This window comes from Halichoeres trimaculatus, unplaced genomic scaffold (assembly GCF_033239565.1).
Source record: "Halichoeres trimaculatus isolate MK-OKI-2021-1 unplaced genomic scaffold, fHalTri1.1 fHalTri1_scaffold_10, whole genome shotgun sequence".
Lineage (NCBI taxonomy): Eukaryota > Metazoa > Chordata > Actinopteri > Labriformes > Labridae > Halichoeres > Halichoeres trimaculatus.
The window spans coordinates 25,373,492-25,391,059 of NW_027437187.1; the positions used below are offsets into that span (position 1 = coordinate 25,373,492).

At 40.7% G+C, this 17,568-nt stretch overlaps 2 protein-coding genes across 4 annotated transcripts in view; one reads left to right on the top strand and one right to left on the bottom strand.

Moving 5' to 3' along the window:
• tmem117 (transmembrane protein 117) overlaps nucleotides 1-5,083 on the bottom strand; it is a 58,995-nt gene extending 53,912 nt beyond the window's left edge. Inside the window, exons 1-2 of one of the 3 annotated variants that reach the window (XM_074678472.1) lie at nucleotides 4,687-5,083; nucleotides 2,568-2,848 (exon numbers count right to left, since the gene is read on the bottom strand). In XM_074678472.1, coding sequence (XP_074534573.1) covers nucleotides 2,568-2,847 — 280 coding nt within the window. In that variant the 5' untranslated portion in view covers nucleotide 2,848; nucleotides 4,687-5,083. Of the gene's footprint in view, nucleotides 1-2,567; nucleotides 2,876-4,639 lie in introns of all 3 variants that reach the window. The other 2 variants (XM_074678470.1, XM_074678471.1) reach the window with 2 other exon arrangements.
• A 1,769-nt stretch (nucleotides 5,084-6,852) lies between these two features.
• twf1a (twinfilin actin-binding protein 1a) lies at nucleotides 6,853-17,551 on the top strand. The gene is made up of 9 exons (XM_074677567.1): nucleotides 6,853-6,992; nucleotides 8,355-8,435; nucleotides 8,583-8,761; nucleotides 10,881-10,976; nucleotides 11,182-11,286; nucleotides 13,767-13,892; nucleotides 14,579-14,729; nucleotides 14,832-14,953; nucleotides 16,393-17,551. Exons 1-9 carry the CDS (start codon nucleotides 6,968-6,970, stop codon nucleotides 16,558-16,560), a joined length of 1,053 nt encoding a protein of 350 aa, XP_074533668.1. The 5' UTR covers nucleotides 6,853-6,967; the 3' UTR covers nucleotides 16,561-17,551.
• The last annotated feature ends 17 nt before the right edge of the window (nucleotides 17,552-17,568 follow it).

Below are 17,568 nucleotides of genomic sequence, written 5' to 3' on the forward strand. Positions count from 1 at the left end.
CCTTCCCACATCCCCCTCTTTCTTTCTGTGCCCTCCACAATTACAGTCATTAATGGTTCATCCCAAGGAGATAAGCCACGGTGGCCCGTAATATCCGAGGCTAAGTGAGTTGTGAAGTGAGTAGGAAATGAAATGCGTGAGTTGAATAAAAAGCGTGGTGAACTGCTGCACAGTGTAAACAAACACAGGGCTGATGAGATAGGTGTCACGGCCTCCTGAGAGGAGAGTGTAATGGAAAGAGTCATGCTGTCGAGAGAGCGACAAGAGACAAAAGGCTGAGGGTTGTAAAAAGAGGTGAGAAAGATTGTGAGGGGGTGAGACAGAGGAGGAAATACATCACGGAGGCGTGAGAGGTGAAGGAAGAGAGATGGTAATCATTACTGAATATGTAGCAGATGGTGGGGTAGATGTTGTGTTTCTCGGGTGATAAAGTTTACGACATGAGACACCCTACAGTGGGTAAAAACATGAGCCAAGAAGACAGAAACAGGTGTCTTTAGGTCTTTGCACTACTTTTAAATCTGTGGAAAAAGCTTTACCAAGTCTTCAAGTTGTGAATGTGTGATTTATGAGAAGTTATATAAGGAAGGTGTGACTGAATCACAATGACGAAGTGGATATGGATGCTGAAATAATGTTATCATGATACAGATGTGTGAAAAGCAATTATTTTGTTTTCTTGGGTCAATTTGCAGGTTAAGATGCAGAAAACTTTTCTAAAAAGTTTTTATTTAACAAGGCTCAAATCAAGTTTGATGAGGACGATTGTGTGCACCTTCATCCGTCATGCTTTGTCCATAACTTTATGCACTACACAGACATAGCTCAGACAGCTTTCCTCCATTAATACACACACTGGCTTTCCCTGCCCTGCCTCCAATCATCTCTCTTTACCTCTTAATTAATTCATTGGTTAATTTCACAAATTCTTGCCTTCACTTGAGCAGCTGACGAGAGACAGGAAATGTGGAAAGTGGAGAGTGGGGGTAGACATGCAGTCAAGGGTTGCTACTGAGAGACAGACAAGCAATGGGGAAAGGCTGAGAACAACTCTCTCCTCTCTGTGTGTATCATTTATATTTTGACTGTTCATTAGTAGTCATCTCATAAAACACTTTAATAGCTCATCTCACTTGCTGAAATGTTTAACTTGTTATGCTGACCTGCGTGTGGGTGAGGCTTGATGATAAACAAACGCTTTATAAGAGTCCAAAACAATGAGCTGCACTAACATTTAAAACAGCAGCATGAGAGCATCCATGTTTGACATGAGACCTAAGACTTGGATCAACGCATTAACAGGTAGAATATACTATAGTGCATGAGACTGTCATTACAGGACATCAGATGTGATGGGCAGAGAGCGACCTGAGATCAGCTAAATCACTGAATGAGGACGATCCAATACAGATTTTTTACCAAACCAAAAGCAGGATCATACCCATAGACTATATACAACATGGATGTAGCCTCAGCAAAGTCACCCGTCTGTTCCTGACACTTGAAATGAAGCCTATCCGCAGACGCAGCCACATTTGTTATGATGCCGGCTGTGAGTTTCATTTCGAACAGCCACAGGGCGCTCATCAGTCACGTGACCTAAGCTGTGTCTCTAATTGAACCATCAAACGATCCTAATAAATTCTCTAAACCACTAAATTAGACAAAAATTCACTCATATAGTGTGTGCCGATGGTGAAATGAGCTTTTTAGACCCAAGCCGTTTTTGAACCAGGCTGTAAATATGCTTTTTAATGCTGTAAAAGTCAGTTTTTATGGCTAGGTGTGTATCTGACTTCCGGTTTTTCTGCAGCCAGCCTCAAGTGGATTCTCAATGAACAGCAACATTTAGCATTTCTGCAAAGGCTTCATTTTCACTGACCGGATGTTGCCCCTTGATCATACCAAGCAGCTGAAAATGCAGGGACCCACCTACAGAAACACTGTCAGGGCATGAGGAGAATTGTGATGCTGACTAGCTTTAGAGACAGAACTTTGAGCGTAATTTTGTGGTGCGAATAAAAGAAACGGAAAAACAGATCTGGGCAAAAAGAGCTAAGGATGCTTGGATGAAAGTAAATCTTTCACAGACTCTCTGTGTTAACTTGACATATGTTCATTTTTATGCCAAAATATTGAAAATCAGGTGAAATAAGAATAACTTTTCTGGGCTTTTTCGTGTCTGTTTCTTTACAGGCTAAAAGATTTATAAAGATAATCAATACAATGCTTGTTAACCACAGCCTTACTTGAACTGTAGTGAATAAAAGCAGGAGCCATAATAGCAAACATTATTTCACCCAGATCTGATAAAAAAAGATGAAAAAAGTTGTACCAGAAAGGACCAATACAATAGCCTAAATACAAATGTAACAGCTGTTAGCTACTACTTGTTTTTTTATGGCTGCATTACAATCCTATTCAAAGCTGTTGCAGTGAAGTATGAGTGTGAGGCGCTTTTCACTGATAAACAGCCAAAACAAAAACAACTCAGGAGGAAAAGTTCCCTCCCCTCAGCAGAGCCATTACTCTGCACATTCCTCTACATTACTGTGCGCATGACTTACCAAATAGCTGGCGGTGGAATATAAACTTCCCGGCTAGCAGGCCACAGATGATGGCCAGGATCCAGCACACTACTTTCAGGATGTTCCATCCCAGGCTGGGGTACTTGTTGAACAGGAAGGAGAAGCAGTTGCCAACGACAATCATGTGGGCCTCAGTCTGGCTGTGGGACACAGGGTCCTCAGCGAAGATGAGGAAGTTGAAGAAGGTGACCAGGTAGGCCACGATGAGTCGCGACCACGGGTGCTGGAAATAGTAACGAAAACGGGCATCTATTTCCATCCTGCTGAGCCCCCCAGCCACACGACACCTGGGAAACAGAGCGAGTGATAAAGTGCTTCCTTCAGTCAGATTATATTACTCGCATATCAGCAGGGCAGATTAGAGTAAAAACATCCCTCACACTGAGATTAGTGATAGGAATATAACTGAGGTTTGGTACAGGGTGGGTTTATGCTTAATTCAGACAACTGTGATCATTCTACGGCAGCGCCAAAAATACACCTACACAGAGATATTTAATCTCTTAGATGCTAAGATTATCTTGAGCATGAGAGGTCTTGGTCTTTCTTTTCAGTGATGCCAGCAAAACAAAGAATAAATCAGCTGAAAGGAGGTGAAACAAGCAAATTTAAAACCCACAATCTATAACAAAAATAAAGTTAATGCTATGAGGAGGAAAGGAAATGGTTTGAGCTGTTCATGTCATCCTGAGATGAGCGCCAATAATAATACACCTACATATACAAAACAGGCTTTCCTATGCTGAATATTTGCACAAACATGGCTTCCTCTGTGTTGTCAATGAAATGAAAGAAAACCATGAAAACAGATTTAACACAAGCACAGTTGGGGCGCAACTGAGCACAAAATTATAAAATGATGCTCTTTAAAACACATTTTGAAGCTTTGCTCACAAAATCAGTTCAAAATGAATACTAAACATTAAAAAGCATTGGAATAACCCTTAAATAGAGACATTTCAGCTAAAAAAACAGGCTTTACCACCAAAGCTGTTTAACACTAAAGAAAAGCATTGCCAGGGATGGCAAAAGACAGATTATGGTGCAGGTGACAACAAGAACCCTACCTCCAAAAACCAGCAGTTCACACTTAAAAGGCTTGATTCGTCATCAGTCACAGAGAAAGTTTAGTTGTTAGTGTCATACCTGGATAAATTCTGGCTTTATTGAAGTCTTGTCCTTTCAGCCTGCCAATCCCCCGCTCCTCTCTAAGAAATGTGCCAGCATTTTGTCGACACTTTGCTCAGTAACACCTGCCAGGCAGCGCTTGAGTAACTTCCCGACAGTCCGCCCCTCTGTCTTTTCAAAAACCCGACAATATTCATTCACCCATGAGCTCCACTCAGTCTGAACTCCCTCACTGTCGCTGTTCTGACTTTGCAGGATTGAACTTCTCAAACTGGTGCCCTGATGTGGCACAGTTTCCTAAAATACCCCACAGAGGGAAATTGGAATGATATAACTGTATCAAGAATAGAGCTGCCACAGTGAAACTGCCTTGTGGATATTACATTTCACAAGCCACATGTTAGTGTCAACATTATTTGCCATCTTGACTCATAATGTATCCAGTCTAGGGGGTTAGCAGGATTAAATCTGGCATAAAGCTTAATTTATTTTCTATACTTCTCAATCTTAAGGAAGATAATTACCTAAAACAACCTTTCTAATAAGGCTAAAAATACTATGAAGACTACAACTGACTTCATAAGATCTGCCACCCTCAGAAACTGTACTTTGAAACTCTAAGGCAGGCCTCTAATATGTCAGTGAATATGGAAACAGACCACTAACCCTAGTAGTTTGAAGTGTTAAAGTAGTTACACAGTATGACCCAGCCTGTTTCTGAATGGACCATCATGTTAAAAGCATTAAACTGTGACCACACATCCTCTCTAATGTCACAACATGATGACGCCAAATGTCACAGCCCCGACCCCACGCATCTCAGAGATAACACACCAAGCTTGGCAGGATTTATCCGATTACACAACTTAAATGTCGATGCATTCTGTAATATCTGGGACAGTCCGGAGCAGAGCACGACCTACCTGCCTGCATTTCGGCAATATTTGGCGAAACAACACCATGAACGCACCTGCTCCACGCCGTTTGCCTCTCAGTAGACAGCCAGGACAAGCAGCCCTGCTCCCGCACGGCTCTCCTGCCACATCAAGCCGACAGTGGCGCTCTAATCATCCCAAACAAGAGATGATACAGGGGGATTGTGGAGGAATTATCCATGCGACCTGTTGTTGATATACAACAGAGGCACCCACAAATCCTCTGCCATTGTGCTGGAGCGTCCATGCGCCGGGCAGGCTAGCTCAGCCGGGCGATGCTTCGTCAGCGGGTTCCCGCCGGACGGACGGTGCAGTATCCGGGCTGTGGGTAGGACACTGATGCTGCTGCTGATGCTGGAGACGGGATGGAGATGGATGAGTCCACACAGCACGCACAGCATCAGTACAACGCAATGTAGCCAAACACGTTGATTCATGAATGCCAAGGTAGAACATTTGTAAACAAGAAACTTCCGCTTTTATATTTCAAAATAAAATATGACAAGCAGCACAAACCTACTGAAACTTACACTCTAACATTTGTTATTTATCATTTGCTGTTTTTTTTCTGTTTGTTTGCTTTTTGTTTTTAATGAGAGTTGTTAGGTGTAGTGAAGGTTTAAGGTGAAAATCGTTTGTTAAAACAGAGATATCTGCACAATTAAAGAGCAGATACAGTATGCTTTGTCATTAAACTTTTTAGTAAGATAGTCAATTTAGCTTACTGTCTATGAAAGAAGCTTATAAATTAAGTGCAAAATGTGAATACAGAGACAGGAGCAATATTCAATTTTAATCAATATAAAGTTTTGAAAGATGTTGTAAATCTCATGTCAATTTACTACGATAGATCACATAATGTATTTGTTTGCATAATGTGTGCAGAGTCTGTAGCCTATATGCTATTAGAAAACACCACACTTTGTATTCTAGTTTATGGTTAATTTGATTTTTAAGTCTTCCATAGTATGAACACTAAATTGACATGAGTTCCCTTCAGAACTGAACCGCCTAAGTGTTTTTTTTTTTTTTTAAATCAAGTTATCTTGAACTGTTTGAGACATTGCTTGATATTTATAGATTGGGTAGATTAAATCAGGTAGAGGGAAGATTAACTGGCTTGGTTTTAGAGTTAAATAAATCTTTTTCCAAATTTATGAAATGAAAATCGTACTTTTTTCAATCACCACGATACAAACTTTTATTTCGAAGGCGATTCACCACTGTTTCCGGTATTGCTGTATTCATGTCTGCTGTTATACTACTCTGAGATTCCCTCTGACTGGATGATCCTGCTGCTGTAGAATCCATTTATTTTTTCATAAAATGACGAGTAGGAGGGACAGGAAGCCCAGTGGCTTCCAGATGTTGCAGGGTTTCATGCCAAGTGGCTTCTTTTGCCACGAGAGGCGGAAATCTCCCACTTATCTCAGATCAGACCGAATCAGGAAGTCAAAAGAAAAATTGAAAGACTTACCAATCGAGGTCCAACAGAGAGCCTGGTTCAGAATTTTAATAAGCACCCTTATAATGTTTGCTAAGCTGATTCTGCACATACATTTACCAGTGAAGGCTTACTCATTTTAATTTTTAGAAATGTCAATTTAAATTTCAAATTTCCTTTAGTGCCATATTCAACACAAATATTTGAATATTACGTCACCCACCACTATTACTATTGCTGTTATACAAAACAAGATGTTAGACCCTTGTTAGTTAGTCAGGGGCACAGTTAGGGGCAGGTTGGTCATTCGCTTTAGCTCTTAAGTTGCATTATACAACTTGCCAGGTAAACTATAGATATATAGCTCCTATTCCAATGTGATCTACACAAAGGAAAGATAGGGTGCTTACAGATTTAGTTGTATAATTAAGTTATAATTAGGTTTCTACGTTTTAAGTTCTAATGCTGGAAACTTTGTCTGGGATCTCACCGAACAAAAAAAAACCCTCTGCTGAACGAGCATGAAATCAAAGCAGTTAACTACTGCTTTGGGAAATTATATGCATGGTGCACTGAGAAAGTTTAGTCTAAAATGCAGTTCTTACATCTCTGATGATAAAGCAGTAAATTTGTTTGAAATTGAGTTTAAGATTAAGTTATTCTCCAAAGTACTTAAGTTTTTATTATTTAAGTTTTAGATTAAAAGAAAAATAAAAATTCATGTCCGAAAATGATGTTCATCTGCTACGTCATGTGATATTGATGATGACGTCAGTCACGGGGTAGGTCTTGTCGATGTAGTCCACTTCCTGCTTCTCTGCCCTGGTTTCGCCTGATCAGCTGCATCAGCTCTTCTATCCGACGAAGAAACAATGTCACATCAAACGGGCATTCAAGGTACATGTTTTTATCTACCTGAGATGTTTCTGTACTTGTGTAGTTTTCTGCCTGCGTGAGTTATTCGCCGCTGAGCTTTGAGAATCTGCAACAATTCACTGTAACGAGAAGCTAGCGTTAAGTTAGCTAGCCACTCCTCGCTAGCTTTCAGCCTCGGTGATGTGTGTGACCGACAGTGCAATGTTCGGGCACTTTTAGGACTGGGGAGCGTAATCCCTGAGCTTTTAGGTAGCTTATGGGCCACCAAAATCACATCTATCCTTTTCTCTTTTTAATATGCGATTTTTTTTTATGTCAGTAGCTTCTCAGCTTATAGCTTAAACCCAGAAACGTTGGGTAAAGCTTTTGAATGGATGGGCGACGCCTTCATTTAAACAAACTGCTGGCCTGGTAGACCTGCTGGTGTTCCCATAAAAATGTGGACACTCCGGGTCTAACCTGTACTATATAATTATATGAAATCACTTCTGTAGGGCGTAGCGCCCTCTCATAGAGGGTAGCAAAACCACATACATATCTACAGTTTGTTTATATATGGAAGAACGTGCAAATTAGGTGAGTTAATAGCCTGTGATTGTCACTATTCAGAGGTGGTTGTTGATATCGGCTGTCGGACATTATAATGCAGGATCAGTTGGAGATACTTTTCTGTAGTTATGCGAAATTCAATTTGATCAGATGGAAATTAAGGGCCTGCTCTTAGTAAAACAGCCTCAACTTTTTCTGACAGTTGTCTTCATCTAGCTGATTGGATCACATTTGTTGAATAGTCTAAGTAAACACAAACACAAAAATTACCACGCTATGTTACCCTTTACTTGTCATTTAAAATATAATCCAGTTTAATGTTGTGTTTTTCATGGTTTATCTGAACAAGCTATCATCTTGCAGTGATTCTCTCACAAGTTTGTATCTTTTCCTGAGGGATAACTGCAGAGTCATTTCAGCTTCAGTTGGACAGATCTTTTATGTGAATGCCCGTTGGACCCCTGTTTTATTGTGACTGGGTCTGGGGTCAAAGGTTGTCAGCCTTCAACCCCCCCGCACTACACCAGTGTCCCAGAATAACGCTTTATAATCTCTTAGTTATCATCAGAGAACAATAACTTTGTAGTATTTCTGATATCAATGATAATTTCTTTTATGTTGATCATGTGGCTCTTTGTCTGGTGACTAAGATTCACCGAGCTTTTGCCTGCCTTTGTAAGGCCCTTTGATTTTTCGTTGGATATGAAAAGTGCTGGATAAAGAAATTCCCCTCGCCCTCAGAGCGAAGCTTTAAATCCAAGGCTAAATAAGGCCATGTTAGCAGGTATCAGTTTAGAGCAGCTGCAGACTGAATCTTTTCTTGTCTCTCCTCAGCGGGCAATGATGTGAAGGATGTCTTTGCCAGTGCCAGGAGTGGGGACCTGTACCGAGCTCTTAAGATCATCATCGAGGATGGTAAGCGGTCCTGGAGTTTGTTTACAGATTCTCTTGCAAAGAAAACTCTTCTAACAAAAAGTCTGCCAGAGCTGGCTTCAAATGTCAACACTACTAACAAATCCAGACACTGCTGACAATTTTTTTTTGCACACATCTGCTTTCCAGAGCAGCTGACTCTAGGCGCCACCAGGAAAGCATCAAAGAAATGGGACCAGGAGTATGATAACCTTGTACTGCCCCTCCTTGAGGACGAAATACCCTGCTATATTCTGTATCGGCTGGACTCCACCAACACCCAGGGCTATGAGTGGATCTTTCTGGCCTGGTCACCAGACCATTCTTCTGTAAGAAAACCAAGCATATACTGGATTTAATGACTAGCTTTCCATACTGCATGGCTTGAGTGCTCCTCTGGTTGGAGTATCAGATGGGTGGGGTTACCACATCAAGCAGCATGCTTGTTGGAAATGTCGCTAAACGTAGACTGGGCCTCATGAAATCTAAATATGGGCAGATTATGGTGCTCTGATATAACCTGGTGCTTAGTCTAAACCCCCAGTCTCTGAACAAAAATCCACCCTCTCAGCGCTCTTTGTTGATACAAACTTCTCCTCCTGTGTTGTTTCCCTATAATTGTGTGTGTTTGTGTTTGTATTTGCTTTGCCCATCACTCATACAATGCCACCTAAGTGGTTTAGTTCCACTCAGACTTGATGAACCGCTTGTGGGATGGAGTCACAGTGATTTTAAATAAACATGACCAACAAACACACAGATGTTTTTGTAGCAATAGGAAGTGGAATGTTGCAAGGAGAGGCCAGCACCAATATAAAAAATGCCATGCAGGATATTTGTAGCTTTCTAACTGCATGGTGGAAATGAAGCCAAATTTCCTTTCTGCAAGATACGAGCTTCACATTCCTGCCCTGTAGCTGGAAGCAGTGGCCGCAGGTTGAGGCTTGTCTGGAAGTTACAAAATAATTGCAAAAGCAGTGCACACTGTTGGTGACAAAAGAGGTTAAGTGTTTTTTTTTTTTGTTTCTGTGATGAGACATGGCAAGTTGTTTCGATTTGTATCGCCTGAAATCACAAATTGTTCCAGAGGACATTCAGAGATACTGTTTGGATGTTTTTTTTCTTTTTTTTTGGCAGAATTAATGCCATGAGGAAATAATTTCTATGTCTGAGTTTGTCTTCCTGTGTTTCTGAATTTATTTTGAGAATAGTAAATATAGAAACAGAAGATTATAACGCTAAAGAAAATGTTTAACTAGTTTAGTTGTATCTCAAAGATGCAGGCATTGCATTTTGGTGATTGAAAACAAATCGAATTGGGACTTTGACGATAAATCTCACAGGTTACATTTTGGCAATTCAAGGGATCGTAATATTTTAAATCACATGTGAGGAGTTTTTATCATGGCAGACTAATATCAAGTTCTACTAAGTTTTTTTAAAGTGATTTTGAAAAAGTCTAATTTCTAAATATATGCCTGATAGTAATCCACAATTTAAATTGAGATTATCAGCACCAATATAGGTTATTCCCAAATGCTACTTCTTAGCTTTCTGATCTGGTTGGGCAGGACCAGATTGTTTTACAGCACGTCAAAGTCTCTATGGCTACACCACACTGGCTGATGATGTTTAATAGTGAGGAAAGAGATCCGTGTTTTTCTCTGCTGAAAAAGAATTCTGTGATTAATTTGGTAGTGATGGTGGACACTGGAGCCTAACTGTCAGACAAAAAAAGAACAGAAGCGCAGAAGAAAAATAAACAGGAGAGTGATAGAGCACAGGCTAAAGGCTAAAACACAAACATCATGCATCCCGATAGATGAGCACTCACAAGACATAACCAGGATTCACTGACATTACATATTACGGACATGTCCCATGCTGTCAGTAGTGCTAAATAAAGGACAGCTACTAAACCACGGTTTCATGAAGTTTGCTTGCTGTCATGTCTCGAACAATAGTGCTACTTAACTGATGATAAATACCTCTCCTCAACTGTATACAAAGTTGACTTGAACAAGAAAAAGTAGGGTTAAAAGAAGATCTGAACTCCATTCATTTCCAAAACAAACACACCTTGTAGAGAGTGATGTATTCACAACAGTGTGCGTACGACTCCCGGCCAAAGGGTGTCGCTGCAGTCTAATTCAAACAGAGCCCTCTCACAGTCCCTTTAACAGTGATGCCTCTTTATGGCCTAAAAAAGCAAATGAGACCATTTGAAACACCGTATCTGTATTGTTCCACTGAGAATTATCAGCAGAAATAATTAATTTGATAAGATAAACAGAGACCAGAGGAACCACCTCATCCACAGGAGGTGCAGAAAATACCAAATAAATAAAACATACCTCTGTCACCTCTTTACAAAACAACAACAAGCATCTGAGAAATCAAAATATTCACAAAACCATGCAAGTGTCTAAATGTCCTTTTTGTCCACAGGTGAGACATAAAATGTTATACGCTGCTACTAGAGCCACACTGAAGAAAGAGTTTGGAGGCGGACACATCAAGGATGAGATATTTGCCACCACAAAGGTTAGTCTCAAAACAGCAACACTTAAAGTGATGTCCTTTACTCCTTTATGCATTCAGCTTGCAGCTTAAACCTCCAAAAGCTGACAAAAAACAAGTCACGCTTTATTCTTCTTGTGTAATGACTGACTGAAATGAGCACTGATGTCTCAGTGAGTCAGTCCTTTCCGCTGTGTGATGTGGCATTGTGCTTCTTTTTTGTCCCCAGGATGAGTTGACTCTGAGTGGATACAGAAAACATCTGACCTCACAGGCTGCTCCCCTACCTCTCACTGCTGCAGAGGAGGAACTGAGGCAGATTAAACTGAACGAGGTACTCGCACACAAGCAAGCACACAAACACAGGGGTCACTCAGGTTTCATTTCTTGGTTATGGTTTCATTTTGAGGGCATGGGAAGAAATGGTACGCTCTGCTTTGAAGTGGACGTGAACTGGGCTTCGGTTTGGAAAGGGTTAACACTACGTCATTGTTACAGCTGTGGCTGCAGTTGGGGAAAACAGCTTACATCAGCTTACAGCACTATCCCTCTTCATCACACCTCCTGTGTATGAGATTTAAATCCCTGCTGAAGCATTTGGAGTATCAATGAAGGCCAGCTATGCATCCTCCCAAACAGCACAAGGTCAGCAGCGGTGTTAGGGTGCATATGCTTGCTTGCCCGGCAGTATCAACACGCCACAAAGATGCTGATACGGAAGAACAGCAGGATGTTGGCAGAGATGGATCTATTAGGCTTACACAGCTCACACCCATAGAGTCATAAAAAGTCTTGTTTACAGCCATAAATTCTATGCAAGGGACAGTACTAAAAGAAAGCAGATATGTCGAGCATGTAATTGTGAGTGCAGAGTAGATTTGAGCTTTTTGCAGTGATTCTGCTTGGAGCACAGGTGAGCTGGGTTATTGTTTTGTTTTTTTTACGGGGACAAGTAAAAAAAAAACTGTAATATGATATCCTCTGTATGCTGCTGTTGACGCCAGCATTGTTCCTGCAGTTTATTTGAAGAGCTTTCACCAGGTAGTGAACAAAAGAACAGAAAAGCAGGAGTTTTTACTCTTGAGACTTCACTTGAGACTATTCTGGCAGATTAACCTGTGTAAGCTCTTCTTCGTCCTGCATTAAAAAAGAAGATCTGAGTGCTGCTCTCACATCTCTACCACATAAACAAAAGCTGCCTCTCTGACCATATATGGGCGTGCTTTAAGTACTGCAGTCCCTCTTTAAAGTTTGGTCAATTAGAAGCTGCAGAGCAAATAGGAAGTGTGGTTTGTGCTCGTCCCACTTGACCAGCTGTTGAAGGAAGATAATATACCATTAATCTGTACCGCCTGTACGGAGAAAGAGGCTTTGAAATATTTATCATTGCTGCGCCTTGGAGACTGCCTGCCCTTTTTACTCAGCAGATGGATAAAACAGCAGCAATCCTTTTTCTGCATGCGAGGTAGCTACATCAGATGCTCAATCACGTTTGCACGGCATTTCATTTTGTGGGGACAGGGGATCTAAAAATAGATGCAATCCATCAGTGTAATCCCCCTCAGCGTTTCCAGTTTTACATGTGATTTCGTGGAGAAGCTTTGTCACTTCTGATACAAGCACCTCGTTTGTTATTGTAAAGCCTCTGAACCCATGCTGGTTGTTGCTTTTGTAAACATTCAAACTGATAAATTGAACACAAGCATTTGTTCTAGTTTCCTCATCCATGGGTCTTTAAGACACCTCAGTGAGCAGGAGACTGGGAGTACTACTCTATACTTGGAATCAAAGAGAAAATACAGAGTAGAGTTTAGTCCTTAACATGTGCTCCCCAGCATGATAATATGAAGACACCTGCAAATGATTGTGTGTAGATTTAGACCGTTTCAAGGTGGAAGACACGCCCCTCCCCAAAAATGAAGCCAAAACATTGAGAACTTCCCTTTGTGACCAGCCGCTATATAGATTATAGAGCCTGTCTCCCCCATGCTAACAATTAGGTCATGGGTGAAACCAAAAACATTGTGGTTCTGATAAGTATACTTTTTGGTGTGTATTTGTTTTCTATTGTTTCTGCATCCAGCCTCAAGCAGAACCTTGAAGAACTGCTGATTTTAGCACTTCCTCATGGTCTTCTTATTTTAGGATGGGGGGTTGCCACTCAGTTGGCGCCTGTTGCAGTGGTGTTTGTCTTTATTTTGACAATGGGTGCAAGTTAGAGATGCACTGATCCGATCCTGGTCCAACAAAAACAACTTTACTGTTTGTTGACCCCGCAAAAGACTTAAGAGGCAAAGCTGAGGTGGGCTATTATCCCCTTGCTAACAGCAACAGTGTGCCCACCTGCCAGTTAAACTAACTTTGCCTCTAATTTTGCAAAACTCTTACTGTTTTTTTTAATCCTCAAAATCAGCAAGTAATCAAACATTCAACAAGTGTGTCCTGACAGAAAACTGTTTTTTAACCAAAATTTTAACATGTCAGTTTTGCAGCAATGGTGGGCCTTTTAAAGGGAAGTGTTTGTGTTTTCTGGTGCTTTAGCAGCTGCTCAAATAACTGCAGTTTTTAGCACTTCCACTTTGGTTTCATGCTTTAAAACCAGAGGTTGCCACATTGCTGGAAGCTACAAACTCAGAGACTGTCTTGTAGGATTTACAGGCATGTTTCTACATTAATGTGACTAAGAAATAGTTTTGAATGCATGTCAACATTTATAATGCCCTGATCAGTAATATCTATAGCTGCACTGTTTCATTGTTATCATGGCAGGACAACTGAAAGCAAAGTGTTTTTTTCTTGTGTGTGTGTTTTCAGGTGCAGACAGACATCGGTGTGGACACCAAACATGCGACCCTGCAGGGAGTGGCCTTCCCCTTGCACAGAGATGCTGTTGGAGCTCTCGAACGTTATAGGGACAAAAAACACAACTACGTACAACTGGTGAGTCCATAAGAGGTCATCATTAGAAAGCAGGTGACCTTAGCTCCATCAGGGGTTTGAATGAGCAAATCAATTCTCTGTCTGTCGCCATACATTGTTCTCAGAGATGGGGATTTGTTGGTCAGAGTTTGCTGGCACACAAACACAATGAGTCACTCTTTTTGGCCAAAAAGCCTTTGTTCCTTTCACTGAGATTCAGAGGGTCTGTGTCACAAGATCAGATCAGCGTATAGAACAAAGGGATAACTGTGTGAGTGCTGCTGCTTTGTATTGGTTCCCTTTTTGTTTGTTGAGCTAAAGGTTAAAGACAGATGCTTGTTTTCTCTGTTAATCTGCTGAATGGCACAACTGTTCGGTGAGTGTTTCACCTGAACACACCTGAGAGGGAGGGAGATGGTTTGTAAATCACTGCCCCCACCCAGTTTCCTTTATCAACATAATGAATGACAACAGCAGAAAAATATACAAAAGTGACTGAATGCTATCCATATTTCTTAAATATTACACAAGAAGGTGTAACAACGAGACTGGGGCCAAATCCTAAAAATATTATAGATTTTAAAACATGCAGAGGGGGAGGTGGTAGTGCAGAATATAAATTTCAGGAAACCACAAACACTTTATCTAAAGGGCTTGAGTTGACAGCAGACTAACTTTAGAGTGGTTTTAATATTTTCTGTCAACAGGAAGTGGACGCTGAAAAGGAGCTGATTCGTCTGTCTAGCACAGAGCCAACAGAGGTGAAAGACCTGCCGAATAGAATCCCCAAAGACTCTCCACGTTACCATTTCTTCCTCTACAAACATTCCCACGAAGGCGACTACCTAGAGTCCACAGGTGAGCATACTTCTACAAGACACCACGCCATTTATTATTTGAGACATCTCGAGAGATTCATCCCGCTTCTGTCATTGTTTTTTTTTCTTTCTCTTTAAACAGTCTTCATTTATTCCATGCCTGGGTACAAGTGTAGCATCCGAGAGAGGATGCTGTACTCCAGCTGCAAGAATCCCCTGATCGACATGGTGGAGAGAAATCTGCAGATTGAAGTAGAGAAAAAGGTGAGGCACTATGAATGATGGCAGTCTTTAAAGGAGTATAACACCATTTTGAATTCTTTTAATGATTTTTTATTTTTCAAATATAGAGGGTATGCATTCATGCCACGCCCACTTCAGTCAGACTGAGTGGCAAAACAAACCCCACTTAGCATTGCGGAGAGCGGCAGTAAACACAGCAGAAATCATATCCTGACATTTATTTGTCCCTGATTTCAATGCCAGGAAAACACAATGCAAAGTCTGAAAGCTATGAAAGCCTCTATATGACTTAATTTACAGTATACAGTGTATTGACCCAAGTGAATACACGTATTATCTATGTTTACTTTTGGTATTTTACAAATTCTGTATTATTAATAGACAATTAGTACAGTTAATATTAAATACTTTGTACAGCACAGCTACAACTGCTTGTGCTAAAGTTTCCTCTTATTTGGAAAACTGGGTTAGCCTCAGTTTAAGTTAGTTTGCAAATCATGTCTAGCACAAGGTTCATAATCACACAACAAAAATATTTCAGCTATGAAAAATATAGCTGAATGAAAAGTACTAACATTTAAAGATTTGGTTATTTAAGGAATGATTTGAACCAAAAATACAGCATAAATTAACACTTAACTGACACAAAATGGGAACCCCAAATCCAGCTATTGCTCGGATTGTTTGGGAAGTTTGCAGCGATCCATCAGCTTCTCTTCTCTTTGTCTTTTAGTAGCCTGTCCAAAGATAGCTCTGACTGCTTTTTAAGCGTGTTTGTTCAATCAATCGTGCATTAGCTCTTCCCCATTTCTTGATTTTGTTTAAGAGTTTAGACGATGTTTCAGCCAATGCTGCCACTCGTCTCCCTCTTTGTGCCACTCAGTGTCCGTAACCGCAGTGACTTCCGCTTGCTGTGACATCATGTGCATACCCTCTATTGGAAAAAAGTTAAATACCTTATTCAGTAGCACACACCTGCTGTTCTGCACTGCCTCTTTCTCTATTTGCCTAAGCTGTATTTTTCTGGGAGGAAAATTCATCAGCAGCATGACAAATACATTTGAAAAGTTTTATCTGTAGTTGTGTTTACGCATGACGTTAAACATTACATACAATACAGGACGAGACGCTTAAAAATGAAGTGGAGGTTGTGCAGGAAATCGTGGCCTCAAACCAGCTTCATGAAAATGTTTTAAAAAAGTTTTTAAAATTTCAAATGACGCATAGGATGTCATAAAATCAAGCGACAGACAAACAAGACCAGAAGATCTGTCTCTCACTTCCTCAGATTATCTGCAGCACTGAGGGATAGAGAGTTAGTGAAGTTTAAATCTGAATAAAAAGGAAACGTGTTAAAATCATCTGTTAAAGTGTACGTGAGTGCACTGTGTTATATAGGCTTCAGTCACGCCGAGTTTAAAAACATGCTTGTGACAGCTTGGTATTCTTCTGTTTCTCAGCTGGAGATCGACAATGGGGATGAGCTGACCAGTGATTTCCTGTACGATGAGGTGCATCCCAAGCAGCATGCACACAAGCAGGCCTTCGCCAAGCCCAAAGGCCCTGCAGGGAAGAGGGGAGGCCGTCGAATCACTCGACCACCCGCAGAGGGAGAGGAGGAAGATTAAACAGACCTCAGCACCTAGCCACCGCCTCCACTCCGAGCACGTTCCACAGTGGAACATTCCTGTGATGGGGGGACCATATTTGTCACGCTTGTTTAAAAGAATAAGACAAGATTCAAAATTCCCACAAAGTTCACCAGAGATCCAACTATGCACGCCAAGGACAACTGAGCAATGACACACTGCAGAATCTCCATTTGTAGCTTGCCAAATGGAACCATACACGTGTATGTGAATACAGTAACCAAAATGAATTAACAGTGATTGAAAGAGGCTCAGACTAAGTCAAACTTGAGTTTCTAACGTTGCCAGCTCTGAAACTAAAAAAATGCCAGTGCTAATGTGAACTTGCGCCAATATGAAAGATTTCCCCCTTTTTAAGTTCACATTCTCCATTTCTTAACTTGCATTCCTTAAGTCTGTGTCAATTAATGTTTTTGTGTCTAATGTGTTCAAATTTGTCTCCTACTGTTTGCACAATAAGGTGCTCCAAAGCAGAGAAGAATAACCATCCCACCTGTCTATTGATTGATTTTAACAGTGCATTTTATATAGGAAAATTTGACTTCTTTTTTGATATAACTGTGGTTTACATGAAAAAAAAAATCATCTGCTGAGAAACTTATTTTTCTATGCAAGTGCTGTAAATGTACATATTGTAGCTGTGTGATGCTCTATGATTAAGAAACAGTCTGCTCTGTTCTGGTGATTGTTTAGTGTCTGTGAGGATCACAGTGGAAAGAACCGGGGCTTCCAGAAATATTACGTCAATACATCTCATATTTCACTGAGAGGAAGCTACTCACACTCTGCTGCTTCTCATACAACGGGGAAGCCAAGCAACCTGAGAGGAAAGGGAATCCTACAAGTACCTTGATGAAATGTTGCCACATCCACTGTTCTACTGATTAATATTAGGCAAACTACTACGCTCACCTCATGATTAAAGGGAAAAAGCCCTTTAGATTCATAGTGTCAGTATGATAGAAAAAAATCATGTTTGGTCTTATT

Bases quoted from the DNA above. Each gene is read 5' to 3' on its own strand.
- twf1a (XM_074677567.1), top strand. From the start codon at position 6,968: ATGTCACATCAAACGGGCATTCAAG. The intron at 8,762-10,880 runs GTAAGAAAACCA...TTTTGTCCACAG, and splicing joins GGTCACCAGACCATTCTTCT to GTGAGACATAAAATGTTATA. The intron at 11,287-13,766 runs GTACTCGCACAC...GTGTGTTTTCAG, and splicing joins GGCAGATTAAACTGAACGAG to GTGCAGACAGACATCGGTGT.